Raw genomic sequence first — 27,105 nt, forward strand, 5'->3', positions numbered from 1 at the left:
GAAACAAAATAAAAAAAAACAGAACAGTTTGGGTTTAGCAATGCAAACTTTTGAAATCATTATCATTATTAGTAGTAATAATAAATAAAGTACAAAATTCCACCAAATGTGAATCTAACATTTACCCATAAGTTGCTCATCCATTTCGTCATCAACACACTCATCACCATTAATGCGCTATTGCTTTAATATTAATGATAAATAGTTCTATTTTCAGATAAAATATCCTATATTGAAAAACATTGCGCAGTCACAGCTAAACAGCAGATTTTCATACAAGGATGGCGGCAGCCCTTTCACTGGCACTTTTGGGGAATTTTCTCTTCAGTTTGTTTTTCAGATTCAAGCAGCAACAAAATTGTATTTTTTTTTTTCTGTTATAATCTTTGTATATATTTTCACCATATACTATTGAACCACTGATACTATATTGAGACCTGAGAAAACATGCAGTTTAGAAAAGGTTGTGCTTTAAAATCCTTGCTTTCCTTCTAGACTGTGAAAGGAAACAGAGGATAGATTCTGAGAGGAGAGGTGGAGAGTGAAATTAAAAAATGAAGAGAACTTAAGAGAGAAATGAACCAGAGAAAGATCAGTTGTAAAGCCCACAGTGAAACATGCCTCTTTATAGTCATTCCCACAGTATCTAATGTGTCAGCAGCTAACTGGCAGCTATTTTTGGACAGTCTGACTTTTGCGCTTGGAAAAATGGCTTTTCTAGACATCCTGCAAATGTTGTCTTAAATCCTTCATGACCCATTCTTTAATTAATTATGCAACCAATAAGGCATGGTGGCTTCATAGATTGATTGTTACGTATTGATGGTTTCCTTAGTATGGAAATGTCTTGTAACACTTAAAGAGAGGCACTTGTTATGCTTAAGTCTACAAACTATTCTGGAAACAGAACTGAAGAGAAATGCCAAGATTAAACTAGATACAAAGAGTTAAAGCGAAGGAACATGCTTCACAGATGACAATTATTAAGACCCATAGTGCATTGTAATAAGCAAAGCATAAGAAAAACTAAAGCCAGAGTTCTTAGTGATAAAAGTAAACTTTCTAAAGTACCTTTTTTGCCAGTGAGAGGGTTCCCATATTTTAACAAGTGAGTGCAAAACAAAATAAGTGAGAAATCACAAACTAAAACCAATTCACTTCATTGCAGTTTGTCCACTAAATCACAGCATGGGGGATCCGAGAAATTGCATTGAATGGAATGTAACCAAGATCCACAGCACCACATGAGTTAGAGAGACAGAGAGAGACATAGAGAGAGAAAGAGAAAGAGAAAAAGAGAGACGCAGAGCGGGCTCAGTAGCTCAGCCTTGGACAGTAAACATCGCACAGCCAGCTTGTGGAGATCAAACAGCAGGGCAATTTTTTTTTTTTCCTTTAGATGTAATGTTCGAAAAAGTACAACTGCATGCAAAGCATTCCCTATTAAAACAAAGCAAAAATGAGGTAATAGTTTTTTTCATAGTATTTTTGTGTTATTTCTAAATAAATAAATTATGATTCAGTTGCCCCCCCGAAAAAAAACTATATAAAATTAAATACATACCCACAATATCTACAGTTAGTAATAAATTATGATTGTTAAATACTTAAGGCATCTCAACTGACAACACCCTGTGTAAACTATAAAAACTTCATCACAGATGACTCCACTACAGCAGGAGGCAGTGTCGACACTGGCAGTGCACGAGACAGGGAGAAGTGAGTCTTCACAATTGATCCTGGGCCCATGAAGCTGCAAGACCCGCATGGGACCGGGTCTGATCCTTTACTATCACAGTGCATAGGACAGTGAGGGTCCTAAAGCAAACACTCAGGCCTGTGGAGCTGAAATGATGAAGGCTATTTAAAAACACCACACACACACAAACGCAAAAAAAAAAAGAAGTGAAAACTGACCACGAGACCACAACCTGTTTTAACAGCCTGACTGTTTTCCTGCTGTTGTGTCGTCTCATGTCTGTGTGCACTGTGAGAGGGAGGCTGCCTCCGTTGCACCACGTTCTAAATGTTCTAGCGAAACAGCATAGCAACCAGCATAGCAACCACAAGGGGAGGTCTGTCACACAAATACACACGATCAATACGTAAGCTCTTCTTTCTGCTGAAACACTGCGTGAATCTATACCTAAATATAAACCAACCGGAGAAATGCAATACCAAGGAAAAAAACTTCAGTTGCTATATCTACTGTCACATGTGCTTGTTCTTTAGGCAATAAGGTAAACGTCAAACAGAGGATCCCATCGTTGTCACCAAAGGGGATGGAATGAACACACGCTACAAGTCAGGGGAGCAGCCACTGACACCATGTTCATTTTTGTGTTTGTTTGTTAGTTAGTGTTGAGAAGATAGTCACAGCTCAGATTAACTAAGTCATGCACAGCCATCTCTGTTCCTTTTTAAACTGAAGTGACACTACCAAAGCGAACAGTTCAAGTCCACGGTCAAACATGCATTTTTACACACAAGGTTCTGCCACTGGTCCTTAGCCAGATGAAGATGCAGGTACAAATGCAGCTGATTCTTCCTCCCATCTCTTTGCAGTGCATGATAGTTTCCTTTTTTTTATCCTTTTTTTTTTTTTGGCTTTGTGTTGTACGAGCACTCAATTATCCAACAGTGAGTCTAGGTGTTGCTTTGAACCCTTTAAACACACACATCCGCAAGTTTTAAACATCCGCACAATTGTAGAGACACATTCTTTAAGCCACACAACAGCAGGGCAGCGTGCACACCCACGCACACAGACACACACACACACGTGAACCTACGCTTCAGGTTCAAGCTACACCATGACAAAATGCATTTTGGTAAAACACTTTCTACCTATTTTAAAAATTTAAATACACGTCTCAATCGCTGAGCTTGCTTTCCATGCCACCGAAAGAGACCTACTCACATGACACCAACCCAAGGTAAATGTATTGCAAAATGTCAAAGCTGCATGATAGAATTAAAACACTCAGCTAGCTGGCACCTGCCCCAAAGAAGGCGACAGTGCACCAGATATCACTTGTTGGTTACTGCTACTCTACTACGACCACAAATGATCTTTAGGTAAACATCAGAGCATTTAGTTTCTGTTATGTGGCAGAATATTTGTTTTGATTGAAGTTTGTTTAAAAAGAGAGAAATATATATATTCATTTATAGATATTTATATATAGAAATAGTGAGAGAAAGAGAGAAAGTAGCCAGCTCAGTGTGGGGTTATGTGTTTTCCACTCTTGGGACATGGCTTTGAGGACATGCTACACAGCCCAGGGCTACCTACAGTACAACACCACAACAGCAACAACACCCCAATTATAACCAGCAAGCTACAAGTAAACCCTGTGTACATGAGTATGTGTGTGTTTGTGTGTCTTTTGCTTCCAGAGAGATGTGCTTCTATATAAAGAGAGCCCTTTGAGGCCTCTCGTGCAGTTAGTTATCCTGGCTTGGCTCAGTAAAGCGTGAGTCAGAAGAGTGAAGATGTCACATGAAGTCTGGAGACATTTGGCAAAGCACCCAACAAGGAGGGGGAGGTGGGGGAGCGTCAGGCAGGCTTGGGTGGGAGAAAGCAGGAACCACACGAGGGTGATTGACAGAGACGGGGGAGTGAAGCTCATCAGCTGTCAGGGTTCAGCTGTGTTTCGATGTCAACTCGACAGATTGGACACTTCCTGCTGGTGGCCAGCCACTGGTCCACGCAGCCCTGGTGGAAGAGGTGCATGCAGGGCAATCTCCTGCAAGGCGGAGAGAAGAGAGACACAAGGTCAATGTTGATTGATATTGGCAAGCATGAGTCTCCCAGCGCACATGTTAATGCTTGCAAAGAACTTTCTGAAACCTGCAGGGATATCATTTTGTTCATTCAGGCATGTAGAGCCAATTTCTGTTGAGTCATCAATCTAGCATGCCTCTCAAACAGCTGACGAACCAAATGCTGTAAAGTGACCCTCCTTTCTCATGGCAGGGCACTGGGATTCTTTATCCCCTGAAATTCACTCCCTGACTTTGAAGCAATGTGTACGTGCATGAAAGCTGTTTGCACCATGGAAGCAGGTGGAAACAGCTAGCCTGGCTCAGCCTTGCCTTCCTGCAGGCCTAGAGCTCACAAATTAACATGTTATATTTAAAAGGGGAATTGTCATGTTTATTTTTATGGACAGATTGGTGGCGGCGGTAGCTCAGTTGGTAAGGATGTCGTCCACGGACCACAGGGTCAGTGGTTCGTTCCCCGGTTCTGGCTGTGTGTCGAAGTGTCTCTGGGCAAGACACTGAACCCCCAACAGCCCATTCCCATCCCCAGCTGCGCAGCTGGGGATGTTAATTGACAGATTAAGCAAATGAGGGTTAGGACTTTGGCACTGCTTCTTTTTACCATACAGACATGAGATTGGTGTCCGTTTTGTCTGAACCGGAAAGCGAGTACTTTTCCCAAAAAGTCAAAGTTTCCCTAAAGTTAATGTTTTAAGAAAACTAATATTTAGCTGAAATTTAGCTGAATATGATGATTATGGGGCTTTTCTGACCTGACATCCTCTCCGTCCTCCAGCATTGACAAACAGATGGTACATTTCTCATCCACATCTGTTTCCTCTTCCTCCTCACCAATCTTCAGCTGGAGGGGCTTTCTCTGTTGGCAGGTCAGATTACAGGGAGACATAAGGCAGGGTCAAAAAGCTCAATGAGAAAAATATCTATACTTTATGTCTTTGTATTGTCTGTTCTACCTTCTTGTATTTGTGTGGAAAGGTGAACCTCTCTATTGTTGTCTGAACAGCTCCTCTGCTAACACTTCCCAGCCGGTCCTCCAGCTGCAACAACTCCTATGGATAAATAATTAAGACAATTAAAGCACACAAAAAAAGAATTCCTCATAAAAGCTACCAACTACCAAGGTCAAGAGTCAAGTTATAACTCACACCAGCATGGACACAATGCTTTATGCAACTGGAAAATAACCTAGAAATCCACAAATCCATGACAGATCTCCATCAGGAGCTCCACCAGCTACTGTATGGAACTTGAGGTAAGGTTATCACAGCTTTGTGGTCTGAGTAGGCAGAATGCATTTAAAAATACTTGCCTCATAACTTTCTCGCACAGCAGTAGCGTGCCTCGAAGGGTTAAGACTCTGCAGTGCTAACAGGTGCAGCTGGGGGTATGGGTAGTTTCTGATTTCATGCACAACCTGTGCACAAAAGAAAATCATATTACTATCTAATATGGTTAATCCCATAGCTGAATTGTATCCAGTGTTTTGATGCATTGTTTGCCTCAACACACAGTCCAAACGGTCTAACTCTTTATACTAATAATAAACTGACATGCTAGCGTGTCTCTCTAATGTTAAAGCAAACACTTAGTACCTCAATAAAGGTGATATCTGAACTAGGTGTCTGAATTATTCTATATAAAAAATTAAAAACACTGTAAAAAGAGGCGATTATTGTAAAGTAAAGACAAATTCTACCGGTTTTGCACAATGAAATCTATTGAAAGGTCTTGGCTAGTACTACTGCGTATCCGAAAGAGTTGTACAAACCACTTTGTGGCTGCAGTAAAAGTTATAAGTGGACAAAAGATAAGTGGACATTTTGCTTTAATAGCATTAATTTTTCATATTGCTGTATAGGTTGCAATTTTGGACAAGTAAAAGAATGAAATAAAAAACTATTGACAATATATCTGGTTCTGCTACAGAGATTTTGATTCATTTTTGTGCAGTGCTAAATTGAAGTGCGTTTGATGTGTATGTTTGAAAGTTCTGATTAGTCTTAAAGATCATGATACTTTATTTACAAAATGTAGGAGAAATACAAAATTGTGATTTGATGGCAAATATCATACTAATCTTCAACACAAACAGAATTGTATGGTGGAACAGTCTTTGCTGAACATACCACTTGTGCAGAGGATGTGTTCCTAGGGAAATGGTGCATTCGAGGGGAGGCCAGGTAATGCTGATAGTGCTGTGGAAGCTGTTGGAGCTGGTACTGGTGGTGTGGAAGGCCGGCATCTACGCTGAGATCCCTGCAGGAAGACAGGCGGAAAACAGACAGACAGACAGACAAACAAATAAATCATCATTATGTCAAGTAATGTGAAAGCCAGACAGATGGGTGAAGAGAAGAAATGATGGGATAATGTCTCACTCAGCAGGACACTCATTAATCTCCGACAGTGACTCACCAGTCGGTGCCTTCGGCCAGGTATCGCGGCTGTTGTGTCATTGGCTGGGGAACGTGGAGAGGAGGGGAGTACTCATAGCCCGAGCGCAGGCGATGAGGGGTCAGGGGAATACGTTCCTGGGTTCTTCTGCAATAACACAAAGGTAAAAAAAATATTTGGCTTCTGTGTATATGTACAGCATCTGTATTTGTATGTAGCTGAAGTTGTACCTGGAGTGTGGGAGGATCCTGCGGTGCTGCGCTTCAATAAGCTGCTGCTGGATGAGGTATTGCTGGTGTAAGGCCTGAGGTAGGAATGGAGGCCCTGGCACATCCTGGAACTGAGGAGGTGTAGGCAGGGCAGTGAGGGGTGGATGGTGTGCTGGGGGCAGGTGGGTGGCTAGTCCTGTCTGCGGAGGCTGGCTGGCGTGTCCTATAGGGAACTCGGCTGAGATGGGCACCTGGGGAGCACCCAGGTGAAAGTGTCGGCAGGAGGTAGCATGACTGTGCTGATGCCTAGTGAAGTGTGCTCCTGTGGGAAATAAATGCAAGCAGTCAAAACCGAAGTAGATAACCCTGTGATTACTGTCAATCAGACACCACAGAGACACTCCGACAAAGAAGTGAAGAGAACACATTGACACACAGTAGGTACACATAAAACGCACAACAAACAAACACACATATAGACAACATAAAATGGGGCAGACCTGACACAAGAAGGGATAAGACAAGACAGACAAAACAGCAGATGGATGACACAGACAGTGAGACCCCTGTGGAGCACCAATAAAACCCACTGACAGATTGCACCCGGTGGCCTTCCCGTCCACTCGCCATAGCACAGCCAGCGGGATGGATGGATCTTCATTAACAGCCCTGGGGTGTTTCCAAAAGGATCTATAGCACTGAGAGCTGTATGTTGTGCAATGTGAGTAAAATAAATAGATTTAGGTTCTATATAATGTCAGTTTTTTGGAAACACACATTCTGCTCTAGATTTGTCATTAAAAGGCCCCACAGCTGCTGAGGTCAGCTCAAAAGATTTTCTGCCTCCACTTCTACCCTCCCCTAGTCCTCTTATCAGAGATGGAGGAGACGTGAGGTTCTGTGGTAGTTCCACTGAATCACCTCACTACTGACTTGCACAAAACAATCAATACAAATTACTCTGAGCTCACAGAAACGAGGGCTGGAAGGAGGACGACTGGGAAAGATTCTTTAACTTCCTATTAGAGCTCCTTTTGGCTCTCTGGGCCAGGAGGGAGACGGAAGTGGAAGATGAAGTCTATCTAATGATATACTGTGCATTTGTGGTGGGATTCGGGTATTTGCTTCAAATTTAAATGAACAGATGAGATGACAGAAGAGATGACATTCGATTGAATAAGTCTGTAACATTAAGTCTGTAACATTTTCTAACTGCAACATCTGAAATTTTAATGTAAAACAAATCCTTTAAACATACACAAATTAAAGAATATTTGCACATTTAAAAAATTATGCTTTTATATATTACATACATGTTAATGATTTTAGGCAACACTTTGCAGCTCGATAATAGCATGGTAATATTCTGGAAAGGATGAGGTAAAATAGGGGTTATATGTAGGTAATAACAGTGTAATAGTGGTTGGCTAATATCATGGTAATAACAAGGTATTAGCAGTCTGATATATTTGTAAGTGTAGTTTTTCCTGTAATAATGATGTAACAGAGTTTATGTAAACTGTATTTTGTAGATTGCAGATATTGGTAATTATGTAAAGTGAAAACCAGGTAGTAACTTGGTATAAGGAATGAATATCTCTAGGTAATAGTAGGTCAAAGTTAAAAGGTAATATGGAAACTAAACACCAGCAGCTACAGTAATTACCTGGAATAACACCTGGTAGTTCTTGTGTATTAACCATGAATGAGAAATGTAAAATGCATAACTTCCACATTATTACCCATGTGTTTTTGGCCTCCTACCAAAATCTATTAATTAAATATAACAAGTTCAGACAATTACAAGTACAATTTGTTTTTTTGTACCTTAGTACTTTTTAAAAAAATATACTTTAGAGCATGTACTTAATACCTCTATTTTAGGAAAGAGTGTGGAGTGGCATTTTACAGCGTAAAGTACTTGTGAGAACCAATTCACTTAAGTACTGAGTACACCTTTACTGTGCCATTACTGTACCCAGCCAAGAAATAGCTCAACCCATCACCCTCAAGAGTAAGCAGCTATTTTTATACCTCACTATGGAGCAAAATAAACAAATGTATTCATTAAAAAATTATCCTTAGAAGTTCTATTAGTGTTATTTTATTACAGTTGTCCGGATCGTGACTGGTTCTTTCCTTGTTTCTAGTCTGACCTACTATAAGATAACCAAATGTTCGATGTAGCTTATGAACCATAGACAGTGACAGTCTTCTCATTTAGTTGTCAACCACAAAGCCTGTTTCCCAAACTATCTTTTAGTTGTTGCTTTTACAACACATTTGTATTACTGTATGTACCCTCAAGACACAGGAAGGCACTGAACCTTTGCAGCCATGAGCAAACTGAAAACAATTGGCTAAGGGAAGTGGAGCAGAAATGCCAGAATAGTGGGCTGGTTTGGTGAAAGACTGGACATCACTTTAGTGTGAAGCCTGTGACCTGATATGTCTGGACTCTGGGTGCAGCTTGGAGTAAGGATACAATTATTTGTCCCTGGACCCTTGAGGAATTGCTGACATTGATATTCAACATATTGCAGGGCTGCCAACAGCATGGGTGTTGTTTTGTTCTACCTCCACTTCGAATTAAAAACATGATGCACAGTCACCCCCCTCCCCCATCACACATACAAAAACACCATGTGGCTGCAGCATGGCGTCGTCCCAGCATGAGTGACAGCCCGTAAGCCCTGCCCACCTGCGACTGCAGCAGTCTGACATCAAACCTGTATCACCCTCTACCCACCCCCTCCTCCAACTCCCATCACTAAAGATTCACAATCCTCTCCTTCTAACGTGATCTTGTGCTCTGCTTTGTCCGATGGTCCTTTACAATGTGACACTCAGAGCTGCATGTGTACAGTTGTTCACCACACCAGCTGAAAGCACTGATTAGCACATTCACTATCACAATTGAAGACTAATGATTTATACAGCTGGACAGAAAATCTGCATACAAATGGCTCTAGGTGGCACATACTTGCACACTTTTTGCTGACCCTGATTCTCTACAAAATAAAGATTGTGTCTATGAAAGACAAATGTGTGATAATAATGTAGACTTTTCCAGTTCACTGTGGAATAACGTATGCATTACAGCTGGTGGGTTATTTTTAGGGCTGTTGCACAAGTCGGTGAAGAAAGTTTCCAAACTCACACGTCTGTTCCTGAGCCACACCTTGTGTCTGCGACTATTTCAGACACTGCAAACACATGCAAGGATTGAGTGGCTGGAATGTAATAGTAAGGCGTATTTGATTCTATTTAAAATGCTGGGTTTATATTTGAAGTCTTGAAATTAATGGCACTAGAGCCTGTGCTACATTTTGTGACCAATAACACTGCTTTTAAACTTCTTACACAAGCAAACGCTTTTAGAATGTAATAGTACAGTAAGGCAACCAAGGTGACACATTACAATACACATTTGAAGGAAAATGTGAACTTTAAAATCAAAATCAATTCTACCATAAACACGTGTCATTAAAGTAATTTGTAGACAACCTAAAAAACAATAATATTGTAAGATAATGTTGAAATAAATAATCTATTCTTACACTATGAAACTGCTACTTTCTGTGATTAATGATGAGAGTTGTATTAATCTTTTCATCTAACTCTTCACTGGAAAAAAAAAGAAAAATAAATCAGTTTTGAATGTTGAACAGGACTTTCGAAATGTAGCTCAAATATTTAAGGATTTTTTCGTACATTAGAAATGTCTTAGGGTTTTAATATTTGTGAAATCTCAAAGTAGATTTGGATAATTTTGTGTTAGGCTATGTACCACAAGACAATTTACCATGTTTTTTTGTCCTTTTGGCTTATCCCGGGAGTTCAGGGTCGCCACAGCAGATCATTGTCCGCATGTAGATTTGGTAGTTTTTTTATAAGCCGGATGCCCTTCCTGACGCAACCCTCCCCAATTTCTACCGGGCTTAGTCCGGCAATGCACATCTGGGGATGGGAATGGGCTGTTGGGGGTTCAGTGTTTTGCCCAGAGACACTTCGATATATAGCCGGGACCGGGCATCGAACCACTGACCCACTGTGGTCTGTGGACGACTGCCGTAACAACTGTTCTACAGCCGCTCCTTACAACAATTTGCCATTTGTTAATGTGTCATAAAACCCTTTATTACATAACTGTTAGGCAATGCTTATATGGTCATATCCAGTGCTTTATTGTAAGTTTGCTTTTGTACTAAAACGCATTTGAAGACTTGGCCACAATTAGGTTCAATATAATTCTCTTTGGTTGATTATCCATAAACAATTTCTGAACTCACTGAATAAAATTTACCATAGCCTACTCAGAATAACACATTCCAGTTACGTATTCCAAAGAGGTTTGATCATGTTGCCCAAAGTGGCTCAAATGTTAACCCAACACGAATGAACACCAATGAGTGGATGTGAAGGAGGCCGTGTGTGTTTCATAGTGCATGAATTAGAAGGGAATGACAGAGTGTAACATTACATATCAATGCTGGTGTGATTCACTAAAAACATGCCGGTTTTATTGTAATGGGAAGGAACTTTTGTGTTGCCCCTACTCCAAAGTAAGACGAGCTGCAACTAGAAGAAACTCTGTCAAAGACAGCTGAGGAATGAGAGCACATATAGAGTGAGGGGACTGTCTCAGTGACAGCACAGTGTGGAGGGAGGAGGGGAGGAACATGGAAATCAGCAAAAAGCACACTGAAGGTTAGGAAGAAAACTATAGTCTTTATTGGAAAATATTAGGATGTGTGGCACTGTGTGATAATAGTAATAATAAGATTAATATATCCTATGCAACCATAATAATACCATGCAAATAAAGACCAAAGGCAAGGCCCGACCATGCTCTCTGTAGGGTTAACAGAACAGAAGCAGCATCCAATGAGTAGATGTGTATGCTTACAGCACATTTCAGTACAGCAGGGACATCTCTACACAAAGATTACATTGGAATCTGCTGTTCAATGTGGAAAAACAAAAGTATAAAAATGACCATGCATTAGGATCTAATACAAAAAAAAAACAACATAAGGTAGAAAACCACAACCAAAGAATAAAAAGACATTTTGATTCTAAAAAGGAGTTCTACAGCAGTGCAGGATATATACATCCCTGTAAAATGGATAGCATTCTGGAGGTGTCTGAATAAAAGCTTGAGAGGCGATAGTGAATTAAAAAAAGTTTTTTGTAATGGCAAAATGACTTAGACTCTAGTCTCACCAATTTATTTAGTAGCAAAATGGACAGGATTATGACCGGCTGTTAAGACGCCAGTGGCCCATCGAAGGTAAAAATAAAATCACACAAATTAACTGTGATTTTAGCACTGCAGGAACTGATCTGCAGGATTATTGGCCAAGGTGATCATACAAGCTGCTGGTACAATTCACCTTTGCAAAGAGTTCGATCAAGCCTGGCTATAATCGAATCAGGGAGGATCAAAACGTATCCACTTTACAGAAATTTACAGCAGAATGTAGCCTATCCACACTGAATGGGAGAATCACAATGACAGTCTGTAGTAAACTCTAATGCTACAATGGGTTATTCACTAAAGAGCAACATGACAGTTTAAATAAAGACAAACTGTTTTCTACAGAAGGTGTTATTCTTTAGTCTGTTACACAGAAGGATACGGTATGAGTGGGAACTCTGTTTTAATGCCAATGTCGTCTTCAGATGGAAAGAGGAAATGAGGAAGAAGGGGTTCACAATACAGCTAGATGCAGAGAACAGGCAGAGGCTACGGCAGACAGCAGCAGATGATCGTTAGCTACACAATGGAGGGGGACAAAGGTCTGAGAAATGCGGAATGTAGAGCCAGCCTCGATACTATGGAACAGGAAAAAAGAACACAAATAAAAGCACAATGAAATCATTGGTGCTACTGCATGTAGTTTTAACAATGCACGTCAATTTAATCATAGCATAATACTATTATTATTATTATTATTATTATTATTACATAATCAACACAGATAGCCTACTGTAATGGAGGAGGAGGATTTTCTTGTGTGCGTGTGCCCAAATCGCATTTATGCTGCTCAGATCTTCACTGCTGGTGCACCTGCAGCGTAATTTGCAGGATTTGTGGGACGGAGTCATTTTAAGGTTTAGGGCAAATTTCCACCATTTCATATCCTTTTTTCCCAAAAGCCAGCCGTAGCCCCTAATGTGAGGTACGGCCATTACATTACCTGACTTTAATGCAAGAAGCGTTAACGGAATAGAACCCATGAAGATCGGCGTGAAATGAGCGCTGGAAATCAACTGTCTCGATGACAGCTGCGCAAAACGGCGCAAAAAAAAAAAAAAAACCTTTGTCATGTTGTTCCACTCTGATACAGCTGCTCGTTTTGGTGAAATAAACAACAACAACCGCAGCCTGAGCTGTGGATTTTATTAGCTGAAGCCGAGCTATTAGCTGTTATTAGCCTGACGTTACCGGTGATGTGCAGTATTAGCTAGAGACGAGCGCACAAAATAGACTGCAAACGCACGTAAACACCGCGCAGCGAAAGACGAAACCAGACAGCAACGCGCTAACGTTGGTACGGAGAAAAGAAAAGAAAAGCGGGATGGCGCTTGACAGCTGCGTCGTTTTGGGCCGATGGCAGGCCCTCAATCATCCCAACACAAATATATGCATGGGTTTAATTAGGTTAAATGTTTTCAGTCACGTTAGCCACGTTCAAACTGGATAAATGTACGCGACGCTACAGTTAGCAGCTCGGCTAACGCCACTGTCGCTGTTGTGCTGGCTTGCGTCTTTGCTAGCAGGTGTCAGCTCTGTTTACATCAATTAAGGACATTTAAAAGGAAAAACGCACAGAAAATCGTTAAGGTTTAGGATTAAAAAAAAACACAAACCCAAGAAGCTAGGCATACCTCTATTTCTAACTGAGCCGAAGACGGGGAGAACCAGATATCCAACATGTACTAACACCATCCTGGGTCCTTCTTTGTTGTGTGGGCAGCCAGCGAGACAGATGGTCCATGGAAATGAGCCCCTCCAGTCCGCAGCACATTCAAACGGACAGGCGGCGCTGCCTGCGCACGCACACCGGGCCAACCAATCACTGCGACTTTGGCACCAAGTTCTACCAATCCGCTCGAGCCCTGGGCGGGGATGTCCGCGCTTTGGACAGACTGACATCGACGACTGATCCTCTAGACCAGATAGGGCATTTTATTGCCCTGGACCCAGATTTATCAAAATGCTTTAGAAAATGAAATCAAAGTTTAGAATCTTAAAAATTTTAGAATTATATAAGTTAGGAATAAACAGCATTGAGCAAACGTCATTTGACTTAAACATTTGCACCAAAGATTTTTTTGTATCTTTAATGTTTATTTTTTATATCACATTATTTACATTTCATTTTCTTAACACATAGCCTGTATCTCCTTAATTTTTAGTGTTCTGTATTTTATTTTATTTTGTATCTGGATTTTTCTAAAGCACTTTGACACTTTTTGGTGTATTATTATTATTAAAGGTGGAAGAAGGCACAAAATTAATACTCAGGTAAAAGTGCAAGTCAGAACTTCACTATTCGTCACCTTAAATTCTTTGCTCAAGTTAAAGTACATGCTTTAAAATTAATTTCAATACAGGTACTCCTCTAAAACAACAATGTATTTAAGAACAGCATTTATAATTATGGTGATGATACAAGATTTGTGTGACAAACTTTGAAAGGAAATTGTTTTTATTAGTAGTAGTATATATATTGTGTTAGTCCTACCCTACATAAATTACATGTTTTTTTTCCTTTCTCTTTAGAGTTGCAGACAAAAAGACAAATAAGAATACCACTGGTGCAGATTAGATTACACTTGTTGGTGTGATAATACATTCTCCTCAAAAATTCTGTGAATATCTCATTGGCAGAGAACAGTAGAGTTTTCTTTTTCATCTGATTAGTTGGGTGTATATAAATCCACAATTACCATTATGCTTCTATACCTCTTTCCAGATGGCAAAGGGGTGAGACGACGCTATTGTGGTGTTTAAAATTCGGATAAATTGTTAAAACAATGAAACAAAAGAAATACTTTCTAAACATACATCACACAATTTCTGCTCTGCAGATATGCATAAAACTAGGTCCTAAAAATCTCTGCGCCTTTGGTGTTAAGCCTAAAGGGTGGGGGAACAGATGGACCTGACGAAGCTGAGAGGGTCACAAAACTCTTAGTCCCATATGTCCTTGTCTTCCAGTTCCCACCTCTAATGCTTTAAGCTGCTACAGCCAAACAAAGAGCCTTTCACAATGCTTGCAGGTAAAACAACAAAAATCAGTTCTCTATACTCTCAAACACCAGACTTTTGAGTGTTATTTCACTATAACATATTTCTACAAAATATATAGTAATATCATTACAGAGGCCAGAAAAAAAATATTTCATTTTTTCTATTCTCATGCTAAAGTCACATTGCCTTCTATTTCAATGCATTGCAGCAAAAATCTAATATTCTGTGGAGCTAGCAGTATATCAATAACCTAATCTTAATTTGGCAGTACATAAAATATCAAAGAATAGTGAAAAATGCTTTTAGGAACTCATTGGCACCCAAGATCTCGTTTTGACTGAAAGTCACTGATTTCAATTTGCTTTTGTGTGTGTGTGTGTAAAGGCCTCCAGGGAGCAGTCATTAAAAATAAGCCTGCATATAATAGCACACTTGAACACTAGCAAATGTAAACCTGCATCAGTGAGACTAAAAAGACGTGCAGAAAGACGGCACCAGCACATTCACTGCTCTGTGAGGCTACCACTGCCCTGTAAAAATTTGCATACAGCTGAGGTTCTGCCCCGGGGGTGAAAAGAACTGACTAAAAGGCCCTGCAGATTGCATTGCTCCACTCCCTCATTGTTCTCCCCATGTGAACTGCATACGTCCCCCTAGCGGCAGATGTCACAGTATGACCTCTGACCCGTCATGCCATGTTGGTGGGTGAGGGGTAAAGTTGTGTTCAATGTCGCATGCAGTTGTCTAGACTGTTTGGCCACAGCATAAAATAAAACAATGACATGCTATTATAGCAAATATTCCATCAAAACAATTCTTGATAGACAAGAGTTTGGGGCTTACAGTAGATACATTTATCATCATTATCAAATTTAAAAATGTTGTACTTAAAGATTTTCCAAGTATAACCATGTTACTGACTTCTGTTACTAGACCTGAGTCCCAATTAGATTTGTCTAGCCAGGCCAAACTGGCAGCTAAATTTGCAAGTAGATGTCCCTTAACCAGACTTCAATAAAACTAAATTTCTCACCAGTTCAACTTTCCTTCTATGAGCTTGGAATTAGACATTTGGCATCCGAACAGTCCTAGCACATAAGTGAAGACTATAAAATGTGATTGCAAAATTAATATGGGTATACAAAAATAACCTCATGTACAAAGAGGGTCATTAAATAATGCTCTATTTATTTAATTTTAAAATAGTTCATTTTTGTTCTACAGACGTAATTTCAAGGAAGTCAAGGACTTGCAGAAGCAACAAAATAAACACCTTTGTTATTAATTTAAAATACTGACAGTAAAATAAAACAGACGTAACAGAAGACCAAAGCTAAATTACTGGTAATGAGGAAAATATCTGAGTTGAGGTTAAACAATAGGTCAGAAGTGACCAAACGCGCTATGTGCATCCGCAGTTGAGCAACACTGTCCTAAATTCCTACCAAACCACTATTTCTAAAGACATGGAGAATGTCTCAATAACATTTCATGATAATCCCAAGAAATAAAAGCAGAAGGATTTCCAAAAAAGAAGTGGTCTGGTAACAGCATTGTCATTACAGTGGTAGCTTGAAATAGTGAAAATATCTGGGTTACATTAAAAACTGTAACATTCAGAGGCACAAATCTATATCTGAATTTAAAACATAATTAATTTCATTTTACAATAAATTCACTAGCCTCCAAACAGAAATGTTTAGACTTAGAGGAAATTTAAAAGAATAGTCTGAAGAAGTCTGGAAACTAAAAGCAGCGTAAAATGAAAGTTTCATTTAGACTTTGGTTTAGTTCCTTATATGGAGGATTTTCCCTTTCTGTGACCAACACGTTAAAATTGTATGATTCAATAACGATCAATTCTTAAGTTCAATGTGCAATAATACAAATCTGAAATATTAAAACAGTTCATGATGTTTGATTGTTGATAAATTGAAAGTGTGGCTGCACAAAAAAAAAAAATTAAAAAAAAAAAGACTAATTAGAGAACATAGGACCTGAGGATCAGGATATAAACAGTTCATACAGTAAATCTCTCTTCTATAATCTCATCACATCTGGGCACAAACTCAACACCACTTTTACTCTTTTTATACGTGTGCTAAATTCACATCTATTATTAAAATATGTATTGTAGAGATAGCAAATTGTAAAGGTAAAAGAATAAGCTTTATATCATTCTAAAAGAAAATAGTGCACATTTCAAGGCATTCAGGCCATGTTGATTTGCAGTATTTAAAGGAATATAGACTTTATTAGTTGTTATAAAGGGGTCCCCAGAGGTTTAAAGGTGTTTGCATCCACTCAGGATAAGCATGCAAACAATAAGTGCACCCATTCAGCACTGCAGGGTCATACATTCACTGATTACACCTGGGACACAGACACTGTAGCAGAAATGTGGCTTCTAATATAAAATGTATCTCAAATCAAAAGATGCATAATTTTTACTATCAATACACCACGATCTTCTATAGCACTGTTGTAGAAAGAAGTCTTGTAGTGTGCTTGCTTTTTTCCCCACATAATCTGAGTTTAACCAGTGTTTTTTTTTTTTCAAATTTGTTTTCATGAAAAGGGAAAATTTATTGTATCAAAACCAAGTTACTTAAAAGGTAAAACAGTGTTCATGCTAGACTGATATCACTCCCATACCTGTCCATGAAAGAGAGCCAGCAAGCAGTAAACTTGGTAAAGATGGCAAAAATTATATTCTTGTTCTGAGCAGTTGCAACACAACCAGCAAAGGTACTGTACTGCACCAATCAGCACAAAAGCTTCTCCAAACCAGTTGTGTGGGGATGAATTTGTATTTTGTCAGCTTACAGGTGAGGGTCATTAATTTTTTTCCCCTTGGAGAGAGCAGGACAACCTGTTCCTACCCCTTTTCGGTCCTTACTCGATTCTAAGCTAAGCTATGCAGTTGCTGTCTATAGCAATGTTTTACATATAAATGTGGTAAAAATCATTGTCATTTATGTCTGCGGAAGAAAGCGAATAAGCCCATTTCCCAAAATGTCCAACTATTCCTTTAAGATAATCAGTAACAGAGTGTAAGCTCTAACTATATTGAGCACTGTACATTAAAACAAAGCTATTAATGCAAAATTAACTAAACCAGTGGTGAGACTTTTGTTAAACAAAACTGAAACTTGACTGGTGCAAAGCAAACTTTGCCATCTATCTATGGCCTATAGTACAACAGAAAGCGTGCCAGCTGCTGTTTTGTATTGATAACTGGTGAATGCAGATAAAATGCCAAAACCAGTCTGAAAGACTCCATTCAGATTCTGTAGTGAAGCAGGTCAATGGCCACATCTTGATACTGACCTGCTCAAGCAGCAACTTGAAGGTTTCACTTAACAGCTTGCAAGCACACAGAAAAAAAAGACAACGTACATCCATTACAAAGGGTTAACTGAGGTATTAAATGATGGGAGGATATTGCTATTATTAACAGATAAATCACTCTTACATACATTTTCACCTGCGCTTGAAGTGCTGTGCCATTTTATTAAAACTAAACTTATAGATGACAAGCTGACATCAGGGAATTGCGTCAGTAGAATGGCTTTGATACATGATTGTTCAACAGTAAGTTAAAAACAAACAGTGCTCTCAAGCAGGAAATGTCCATGAGCAGTTACAGGCATTGCTGCAACTCTAGGAAGGATTTCCATAACATGGAGCCGAGGCAAAGGGGGATAAGGAGGACGAGGAGGAGTGAGAGGAAGAAATAAGGTGTCTTCAGTGTACAAGTTGTTTAAAGTAGGTACTTGTGTCCTGCATCCTCGTCCAGAGTGAGGTCTACCACTTCAGGAGGGGACACCCAGTTGGGCTGAGGGGAAACAGTAGTCCAGAGCAGTGGCTGATTTGTGCTGTTTAGCTGCTCCACTGAGCTATCCTTCCAGGAGGACAAACTCTTTATCACACCTCCACATGGGTGGGCGCATCTGGATTCAGAAACAAACATTTAAAAAAAAAAACTGAATTCATTTGTAAAACCAGGAGGGGGATATTAAAATTTCACACATAATGTTTCCCCTCTGAATGTCTTTACCGTGCCTTCTCCTGCACTCCCACTATTTCCACCTCACTGTCAGAAGAAGCAACATTAATCTTGCTCTTGTTGTGTTGAGAACCCTCCCTGTGCGACAGCTCTGCCTCCACGTGGCCTGAAACAAATGAGATGAACAGAGTTACACATTGTGAGGACGACCGGAGCAGGGGAAAGCTTCAGGCCTTGCTGACACACAAAGGCTGCAGCTGCTTTGACACAGACAAGAACAAAACAATGATGAATCTGACACTTGTGTTTGAAAATCTGGCTGGATAGCATTGAATGAAACACTGGACAAAACACAAATTGTGGACTTTATATTGACAATCCCAGCTGGTCAGCCATAAAAAGTCAATTATTTTATCTTGAAGCAAAAAGAAAGACCTTCGTCTGGATCATTTGATGCAAGACATGAAGCATAGTACAACGAAAGGCGTCTTACTGAGATTAAAAAGACGGTATCCCCACTTATTGATGACACCCATGCCTCTAAATCTCCTGTCTTCACTGAGAGGAGTGGAAATTATCAGTTGGATATACTGGGTTTGTAACTGACCTGAGATAGAGCTCAGAGCTCTTATACACCCAGAGTGAGCTGCCATATCCTGGCCTCTGTGTGTTTTTAGCTCATGCTTTATCACCGTGGGCCGGACTGTCTCCACACTCATACTCTCCTCGTTAGAATCAGTGTCTGAAATATCATAGTGACCCACTACTGGAGGCCCGTCTGCAGAAAACAAAGAAAACACTTCATTATTCACATCATGCCTGGGAATAGCGGGACTCCGTTTGGAACAGAGAATGGACACTGCATCAGCCCTGCTAGCTGCAGAATCTACATTTTACACAAGGAAACACACCCCATTTTGCCTAATGCAAATATTTCCACCAATAATAAATCAAACACTTGGCTAATTCAGTATAATAGCTCGATTTCAGCTGTAAAACATGAACAACAACAATTCTGAATAGGGTTATCATCCCATTCCAGTGCTACACTAGTGGTTGTTTGCAGTGCTTTAATGAACCTTAATAAACCCTTTGTAGCCACAGATTTTTTCTCTCCATTTATTGCTTTCAAAATAACAGCCATTCACATAAAAACTACACTAGAATACAGTCATTACAAAACACTTCATAATGATCTTACTCGGGGAGTAAATTTTGGTTGGATAATAAAAGCCAAACAACAAAAGAATAACTGTATGGAAGAGCAAGAACATGTGTCTTTGTTCTACCCTGTAAAAGGAGTCCCTGGGAGAGAGAGAGAGAGAGAGAGAAAGAAGGAGAGAGAAAGAGAGACACACACACCGTGCTATCCAGACGTGTCTGTGGGTGTGTGAGGGGGTTCGTCTGGACAACATGTACTATGAGAGAACACTTCCTATGAATAGCTGATTGGGCTGTAACAGGCAGATACCAGGGTTACCAGAGAAACCAAGCACTTGCCAATGTAAAGACCATGTATTAAAGATAGAAATAGGACTACTGTAAACCGGTCTCTTTGGTAAACAATGGACTGTCCTTAGTGTTGTTTTAAATACCCCCTTAGAAATTGTATACATGAGCCCCCCTTTACCGTTTTGACAAAGGACTTGATTTAAAAGGTAATTTCAGCTGTAACAGATGCAGGGCAGCAGCTGTTAGATTCATTTAAACCCTAAATGGCAAAATAATACTTAAGTACTGGGAAACAAAACAACAATAGTCACACGATTTGAAATCAAAGCATTAGGCCAAGATAAAACAACTAAAATAGTTAAAATGTCAAGTCAGTCACCATTTACCAGCATAAGTAAAGCTATACACTGCAAACATGCTGCTGATGAAATATTTTGGCCTTGCACAGTCTATATACTAATATAATCACATGCTAACAGGTGGGGGAACAATGCTTTCAGCTTTGTGTTTTGTAAAACCGACAGTTACAGGGCTACATATACACATACAGAAAATGTAACACTTTTTAAACATCCTAACTATAAATATGATTAGGCCAAAGATTCCTTGTATGTCATGATTATGCGATACTAGCAGGGCTTGGATCTACATCAGTTAAAGTTTGAGGGCTAAGGAGGAGCTTTTTTTTCCCCCCTCCACCTCACAGACCAAAGGATTTGAACTGGAGAAGGCCACTTGATCACCCAGATAAGTCTGTTTTTAGGGAATGAGTAAACATTGCTATGCTCAATACTGCAGCTCTATTACTGCTGTGTATCCGTAAGTTCGATGCCCAGGCTTTCAGTTTGAAGTCAAGCTGTGAAACACACTGTGGCTTTTGAACCCACAGGCCAAGCTGGCAGACCAATGCAAATCATCTATTTACTAGGCAAGTACTATATGGGTAACGATTTGAAGCTCTTGCTATTGCAGTTAACAGCCGACAAAGACACCCATGCTTTATCTGATGTCCGTAACTTGCACATTGGCTTCTGAAGGTTGGAAGTCATTCCTTCCTCACTACTTTGTTACTGCATGAAGCTAGCAATAGCAGCAAATGTAACAGACAGGCAAATATTCAAAATTGTTAAAACACATCTAATCTAGTTATGTAATGATTTTAAAAAACAAATCCCGTGGGTTAGTATATTGCGCTTATATTTATAGGCAAATCTATGTTTAAATGTCTTGATGTTAGTAAAGCTATGCCACCAAAATAAAGGTTATTACAAGACATCACCTTATTACAAGAGATTCCCCTGTCCTGAACCATTTACAAGCAAAGTGCAAACATAGTTCAGGAGAAGAAAAAGAGTTATGTAGAGCGCTGAACCTGATTCCTAAAGAAATAGTACTATGCTGTTCTAATTATCACTCCCATCATGAGTTCAGAATGATAAGGCACATGCTATTAAGCAGCAGCACCTTACCTAGCTCTGTAATGATGGCTGCCCAGTTGCTGTAATGCACATTCTGTATGAACGACATAATCAGCTCATCTGAGTGTATATATGTGTGTTTTTGTGTGTGTACAGCTGGTAAATTAAAACAAGCCATACTACAAGCAATAAAATAGTAGCCCTGACTCAGTCTATTGAGATTTGCCCTGTGTCCGTACCACAGATGCTGCAGAAATCCAACAGGTGAGTTGAATTATTCACAATGTCAAATCTCACAGTGATTCAGTGCCAGCAAGTGCACTGAGCTTCAGGTCTGCACAGTCAAGTTGAAATGACCAGCTCAGGCCCAGCTGGTGTTAATGATGTATCCATTTATTCACCTCGCATTATTTACCTGTTAACACCCACTGCAATGCTTTCTGAGACCACTAGTTCTACACTTGAGATAAAAGTATGAAACTGCGAGGATTGAAGAAGTGAAATCTAAACATTCAAGAGTCCAAAGTCTGGACACCTAGATTTCCATTCTGGGTGACCTCTTCAGGTAGGATGTTGTTGTTAATAGGGGTGGGGGTGAGACTGTTGTTCTCTCGTGCTAACATGTAGGCAGCCATAGTCTCTGCAGACTCAGATGAGGGTAAAAATGAACTAGGAGGGGACAGACGTGCCCCCTGGCAGGGATGCTGCTGCCCCTCTATGGCATCACTTGAACGTTTAGAAGAATCGTTGTCCGAGTCAAGGTGTGCAAGCTTTTCCATCCATACGCGGAAGCGCTCCTCGGTCTGGCGCTGCATCACGGCAAAGCGGGTCATGGCCTCCTCCAGAACACTGCCGATGCTGTTCCTGTCCCACGAGCCACTGTCCAGCAAACCATGAATCTGGGCACCCACTCTGGATCTCTCCGATGCACGTCTGAAGCCAGCTTTAAAGACATTGAGGCCAAGCCATAAGAAAATACAGTAGCAGTTTCATGCTGCGGAGGTGGACTTTTGAATTAAAGAGAATATGACAGTTTGTTTTTGGTTACGTGCAGATCGACTCTTTCATGCTGATGGACTAGATCATGCAGTTGTAGCACTCAAATCTGTGTGCAGGATGTAAAAATGGTTGAAAACATTTTATGTACTACAGGTCCCTAAAGGAAGAAAGCCGAGTATCTCAGGTGACTCTGGTTTGGAAAACTAGTCGTATCACTGGCGATATTTTAAGCAAACAAACCAACTTCCGGCTATTGAAATATAAACCTACAACGCAAGGGCAACAGATACCTCTAATTGGGTATCTAACTTCAATAATTTTAGTAACATATGTTGGTAGGGCTTTATGGGAGATAATAGGCAATATGTACAGTTTACAAAAATCCACATTAACTAGCTTCACAGTGAAACCTAAAGCTAAATCCTACATTTAATGAAAAGAACAACTACTTACATGAACCAGTGCAAAGGGATATATTCTAAGAAACACAAGTAAAAAAATTGTTAACCTAATGTAAATAAAGTTCAATGGCAGCAGCAGGCCTGTGCATACCAACCAGCTGGTAGCTTCTTACAATCATCGGTGATACATAACCAAATGAAAGACAGGGCTAAGGCTCAAGCAGACAATATTTTGATTAGACACTTGTGTTTGTCCTTAGTCGGAGGTGTATATCATTAACATATTGTAGTTTTTGGCATGAGAGCTATGTATCTGTTCAGAAGTGCTACAGAAAACACAGAAAAGAACCACCTGTTTTCAATTTTACAAAGCTTCATCACATCCTGTATAGGCAGAGAGAAGTGCATAATAAGACCCAAAGAATATTTAAAAGCCACAGGCAGTGACAGAAAAGCAGCAGGATGTACTAAACCCCTAGAAGTCTCTGAGTAATACAGACATCCACTAAACATTCAAGAAAAAATATGCTTTTAATTTTTACACTGACTTTTAAGCATTCTAATAAAATAGCACCTTAATTGTAATCTTGAGTGTAAACCCTCATGTACCTCTCTTTCTCTACAGCACAACAATATTCAATAGTAAATGCAAAGGCTTGCAACTCAGTAAGAGCATTCACTTTTGTCTACTTACAGCAAAACGCTAAGGATATAAATGCTCATTTGTTGAATTGCAGAACTCATAATCCTGGTTAGAGTAACACTGTTCTGTTTATATAATTTAATGAGCTTAAGATTGTCCACTAAATTTCAACAACATGCAAACGATGAGACAGATTTCCAACAAAACATATCTTGCATTCCTACAGGGCAATACAGACAGACTGCAAAGCCCCTTTCAGACAAGCACTCCTTTCCATTGATCTGACAGCATGTGGCCGGCTTCTTGTGTAAGTGAGCACCCTGGTCACTTTTCCATAGATTTCATGATGGCAATCCTACCAGGTTGGAGGTAGTAACATTTACGTATCACACGGCACAAAGTCTGCACATTACAGAGTTAACAGATAGGCAAGAAAAAGATTAGAATATATAAGTGGCCATGTTGTTCCGAAGTATAGTGAAACTACCCATTATGACAGTTTAGGGAGTGGTGCTTTAAAAAGGTGCAATCTAATACAATAAATTATTTATCCTCCATTGTGGTTATGTCTGAATAAAGCTGTGAGGAAAAATAATGCAAAAGTGACCTGTGCCCGAGTGACAGAAATCGGTCGCTTTAACAGACATAGGAAGCCAGCAATGTAACTTAACCATGTCCAAAAAGGGCTTAAGGATCTAAACATATGGTGAATGAAGACAGACGATGAGTGAGAAAAATAACCAACCAACCAAAAATAAATAAAAAGAGTAAAATGACTGATACAATTAACATAAATAAAACAGTGCATGTTTATTGATCTTATATTTTGAAGGCTCAATGAAATGTTCATACCATATGTGGCAAGTGCTGTTTCATTTGCATTGCAAACATTTGTGTGTTTGACTCTGATGGATATTTGTTTATGAAAAAATGTAGGCTCATATATTTTTCTATTAGTATTTGATAGACTGTTTAGATAAATTAACTAGGTGGGTGCTGCTACTGATGCTCTACACAATGGTGGTAATGTGGTTCAGAAGGTATATGTTGTGAATAGTGGATGTTACCTGGAATATCTGTCTTGATTGTTTTGCTACCTCCTGAAGTGTCATCGTCCTCGTCCTCAGAGGAGCTGGTGCTGGAGTCGCACGTGAGCTCGCTGTCACTTGTACTGCTGTCCTGCAGCAGGTTATACTTCTTCCGTGCTGCTGCCTCTCGCTTTTGCCTCAGCAAACGCATACGCTCCTTGTGTTTCTGGCTCCGTGGACCTTTTACCTTTGCCAGCTTGCCATTGGTTTGTTTTTCCTGCCCTCCTGCTGCAGCAACAGTGTGCTGGCAGCGATTTTTCTTTGCGGCCATGGCATTAGGAGGCATCTCGCTCTCTGAACGCGACCGCCGTGACTTCCTCCCCCCTGATGCCGTAGCAGATGTTTGCCTTGCTACTGCCTGCCCAGGATCATTTGAAGCTTCCATGGTTCCCCCTTCCTCTTCTCTTATGGGAGGAGCAACCCGTTCTTCCCCTGAGGATAATGTGTCGGAGTCAGCAAGGTGGCCACTGGATGAGGGGGAGAGCATGCAGGGGTTTGAGGAGTCACTCTCATAGATATGACGAGACATGGGCTTGTCACTTCCCGTAGAGGCATGTTGCGACTCTGGGGAGTCCCGGCGAAGCTCTTTCATTAGGCATGGCATTGAGAGGAGACTCTGCTCACCCTCTGTTTGCAAAGGGCTGTCTGCTTCCTTTTCCCTTGGTGGGGAGCTTGTACTGGTAGTGGTCTCTAGTTTCAAATCCTCATCCTGTTCTCCCTGAACAGTGGCTGATTGTGTTTTATCAAGGCACTCTGGGGGGCACTCAGCATCCACAAATTCTTCTGCCTTCTCTGAATCAGCCATCTTCATGCTACTTGAGCCCAGAGCCCAAAGGTCCATCAACCATGGACCAATGTGCCCAGATAGGAGCTCACCTGCCAGATGAGAAACGGAACATCTGTGTTTATACCTGAGGTAAATTTGGGCATCTTTGCAACAAATTAATTGTCTAAAACAATGGAACCTTAAACTGTTTAAAAAGGCAAATGCAGAAAGAAATGTTCTTAAACATATCTTTCTATGACTGGGGTGACTAATACTATGTATAGTGCTGAAAATAATGCACAATTTATCTGAGTTCTGAGATCTGAGTTATCTGAATTTATCCCATTAAATTTAGATTTAACCAGAACTTTAAAGTTATCAATTTGCAATATTAAAAAGGTAATAAGAGCATATAGGGTGGCCGTTTTGAGATACTGCCATGACATAAATGCCCCCAAAACAAAACCTTTCTAATTAAACAATTAGATGTCCAAATAAGTTAAACCTGTAATCCTCAGTGGCATGATAAAGTAATTTATTTCCTTGCATAACAGGCAGAAACGTCGTTTATTGGTACTATGGATAAACGATTCGTTAGCTGGGAAGCTTCTAAATGCTCTGACTTATAAACGATTTTCCGTGTCATATAGTCTAAGGACGATTAATGAATGTCTGTTATGTTCTCTTCAGCAAGATTAAATTAAGCTGGTGTACAGTGGGACATTTGTTTGAGGCTGAATGAATGACTACAGTTGGTGCCCGTGAGTCTGGCTAATTGAGGCCAACACAGGCTTGGATCCAGACACTGCTTAGCTGCGTAGTGAAGATAACCTCGGTCATAACCTTAAGACTCCTGAAACTTGGCGAGAAGAAGACGAAGTCATGGAAAACTATGCAGGTTGCAGGACAGCTGCCTCGCAAGATCCTATAAATGGAAGCAGTATCTAGCCAGCTAGAGGCGTAACAGGCAGGTTAATGTCAGCCGCTAGCGTTAGCTGCTAACTCTTAGCTTAGCTAACGTTATCGCAGTCAAAGCGATAGCCAGGTTAGCATTTACAATCGCTACATGTAACTTACCGCGGCGTTAGTTCTATTTTCCCTTTTCCAGTGTCAGACTTTTAGACATCTTCGGTAATTTCTAGCCTCTTTGATTTGCGATGCATTTACAATGCACTGTTAAATGATGTTCACCTCAGTAATACTTGGATTTGAAAATCTAAACGTGAACTGGCGCAGTGCACTCACACCTTTGCAAGCCCTGTTAGCAGTTAGCCGTGTGTTTATTTTAAAATGTCTTCATCAGACGTCCGTTGTTCAAGATGAATGCGCCACTTCCGGTTTTCTCATACTAGCCGTGCGCCCCCGCGCGGCAAGCAGAAGGATACAGATATGGTGTAAGGCAATTTCAAATAGCTGCCATGGCCATATCAACCTCCTAGTTGGCCACAGGGCAACGTACATTTCTTGGGCTCCCTGGCGGTTTTATTATCTTCCCAGATAGCAAGAAATCACTTCCATTGTAAGTCTGTCATATAATTTAAATGTATATTTGCTAGTTTCCAAGTTTCAATTAAATAGTAAGTTGCAAGATTCGGGAACCTAATAACTGTTTTTTAAAAGTTGTTTGACATTTTATCTATGGAGCAGTTATGAGTTATTTAAGAATACAGCATTTGC

General features: G+C 40.1%; 2 protein-coding genes across 6 annotated transcripts; both read right to left on the minus strand.

Moving 5' to 3' along the window:
* Nucleotides 1-11: 11 nt before the first annotated feature.
* On the minus strand, nucleotides 12-13,551 carry ark2ca (arkadia (RNF111) C-terminal like ring finger ubiquitin ligase 2Ca). Of its 2 annotated transcripts, none has more exons than XM_067484060.1 (8): nucleotides 13,284-13,551; nucleotides 6,411-6,711; nucleotides 6,202-6,327; nucleotides 5,913-6,042; nucleotides 5,096-5,200; nucleotides 4,740-4,835; nucleotides 4,539-4,642; nucleotides 12-3,749 (listed from the first exon to the last, which is right to left on the minus strand). In XM_067484060.1, exons 1-8 carry the CDS (start codon nucleotides 13,549-13,551, stop codon nucleotides 3,632-3,634), a joined length of 1,248 nt encoding a protein of 415 aa, XP_067340161.1. In that variant the 3' UTR covers nucleotides 12-3,631. The 2 variants fall into 2 exon arrangements, with proteins under 2 accessions (XP_067340161.1, XP_067340162.1); XM_067484061.1 differs by lacking the exon at nucleotides 13,284-13,551 and adding an exon at nucleotides 6,980-10,174.
* Nucleotides 11,101-26,740, minus strand: ark2n (arkadia (rnf111) N-terminal like PKA signaling regulator 2n). Of its 4 annotated transcripts, XM_067484056.1 has the most exons (6): nucleotides 26,506-26,738; nucleotides 24,642-25,538; nucleotides 19,269-19,439; nucleotides 18,713-18,827; nucleotides 13,284-18,605; nucleotides 11,101-12,227 (listed from the first exon to the last, which is right to left on the minus strand). In XM_067484056.1, the coding sequence occupies exons 2-5, from the start codon at nucleotides 25,501-25,503 to the stop codon at nucleotides 18,416-18,418; spliced, it is 1,338 nt and encodes a 445-aa protein (XP_067340157.1). In that variant the 5' UTR covers nucleotides 25,504-25,538; nucleotides 26,506-26,738; the 3' UTR covers nucleotides 11,101-12,227; nucleotides 13,284-18,415. The 4 variants fall into 4 exon arrangements, with proteins under 4 accessions (XP_067340157.1, XP_067340159.1, XP_067340160.1 ...); XM_067484058.1 differs by lacking the exon at nucleotides 19,269-19,439 and having other exon boundaries at nucleotides 26,506-26,735; XM_067484059.1 differs by lacking the exon at nucleotides 11,101-12,227 and having other exon boundaries at nucleotides 18,515-18,638; nucleotides 26,506-26,740.
* Between the last annotated feature and the right edge of the window lie 365 nt (nucleotides 26,741-27,105).

Source organism: Channa argus, chromosome 18 (assembly GCF_033026475.1).
Source record: "Channa argus isolate prfri chromosome 18, Channa argus male v1.0, whole genome shotgun sequence".
NCBI classification, from domain to species: domain Eukaryota; kingdom Metazoa; phylum Chordata; class Actinopteri; order Anabantiformes; family Channidae; genus Channa; species Channa argus.

Excerpts from the sequence above, each read along its gene's own strand:
- ark2n (XM_067484056.1), bottom strand. The coding sequence starts at position 25,503 with ATGGACCTTTGGGCTCTGGGCTCAAGTAGCATGAAGATGGCTGATTCA. Across the intron at positions 19,440-24,641 it reads AATCAAGACAGATATTCCAG|ACGGGCCTCCAGTAGTGGGT; the intron begins GTAACATCCACT and ends TGTTTTCTGCAG. Across the intron at positions 18,828-19,268 it reads AGCTCTGAGCTCTATCTCAG|GCCACGTGGAGGCAGAGCTG; the intron begins GTCAGTTACAAA and ends CATTTGTTTCAG.
- ark2ca (XM_067484060.1), bottom strand. The coding sequence starts at position 13,551 with ATGTCAGTCTGTCCAAAGCGCGGACATCCCCGCCCAGGGCTCGAGCGG. Across the intron at positions 6,712-13,283 it reads CGGCTCAGTTAGAAATAGAG|GAGCACACTTCACTAGGCAT; the intron begins GTATGCCTAGCT and ends TATTTCCCACAG. Across the intron at positions 4,643-4,739 it reads TTCCACACAAATACAAGAAG|AGAAAGCCCCTCCAGCTGAA; the intron begins GTAGAACAGACA and ends ACCTGCCAACAG.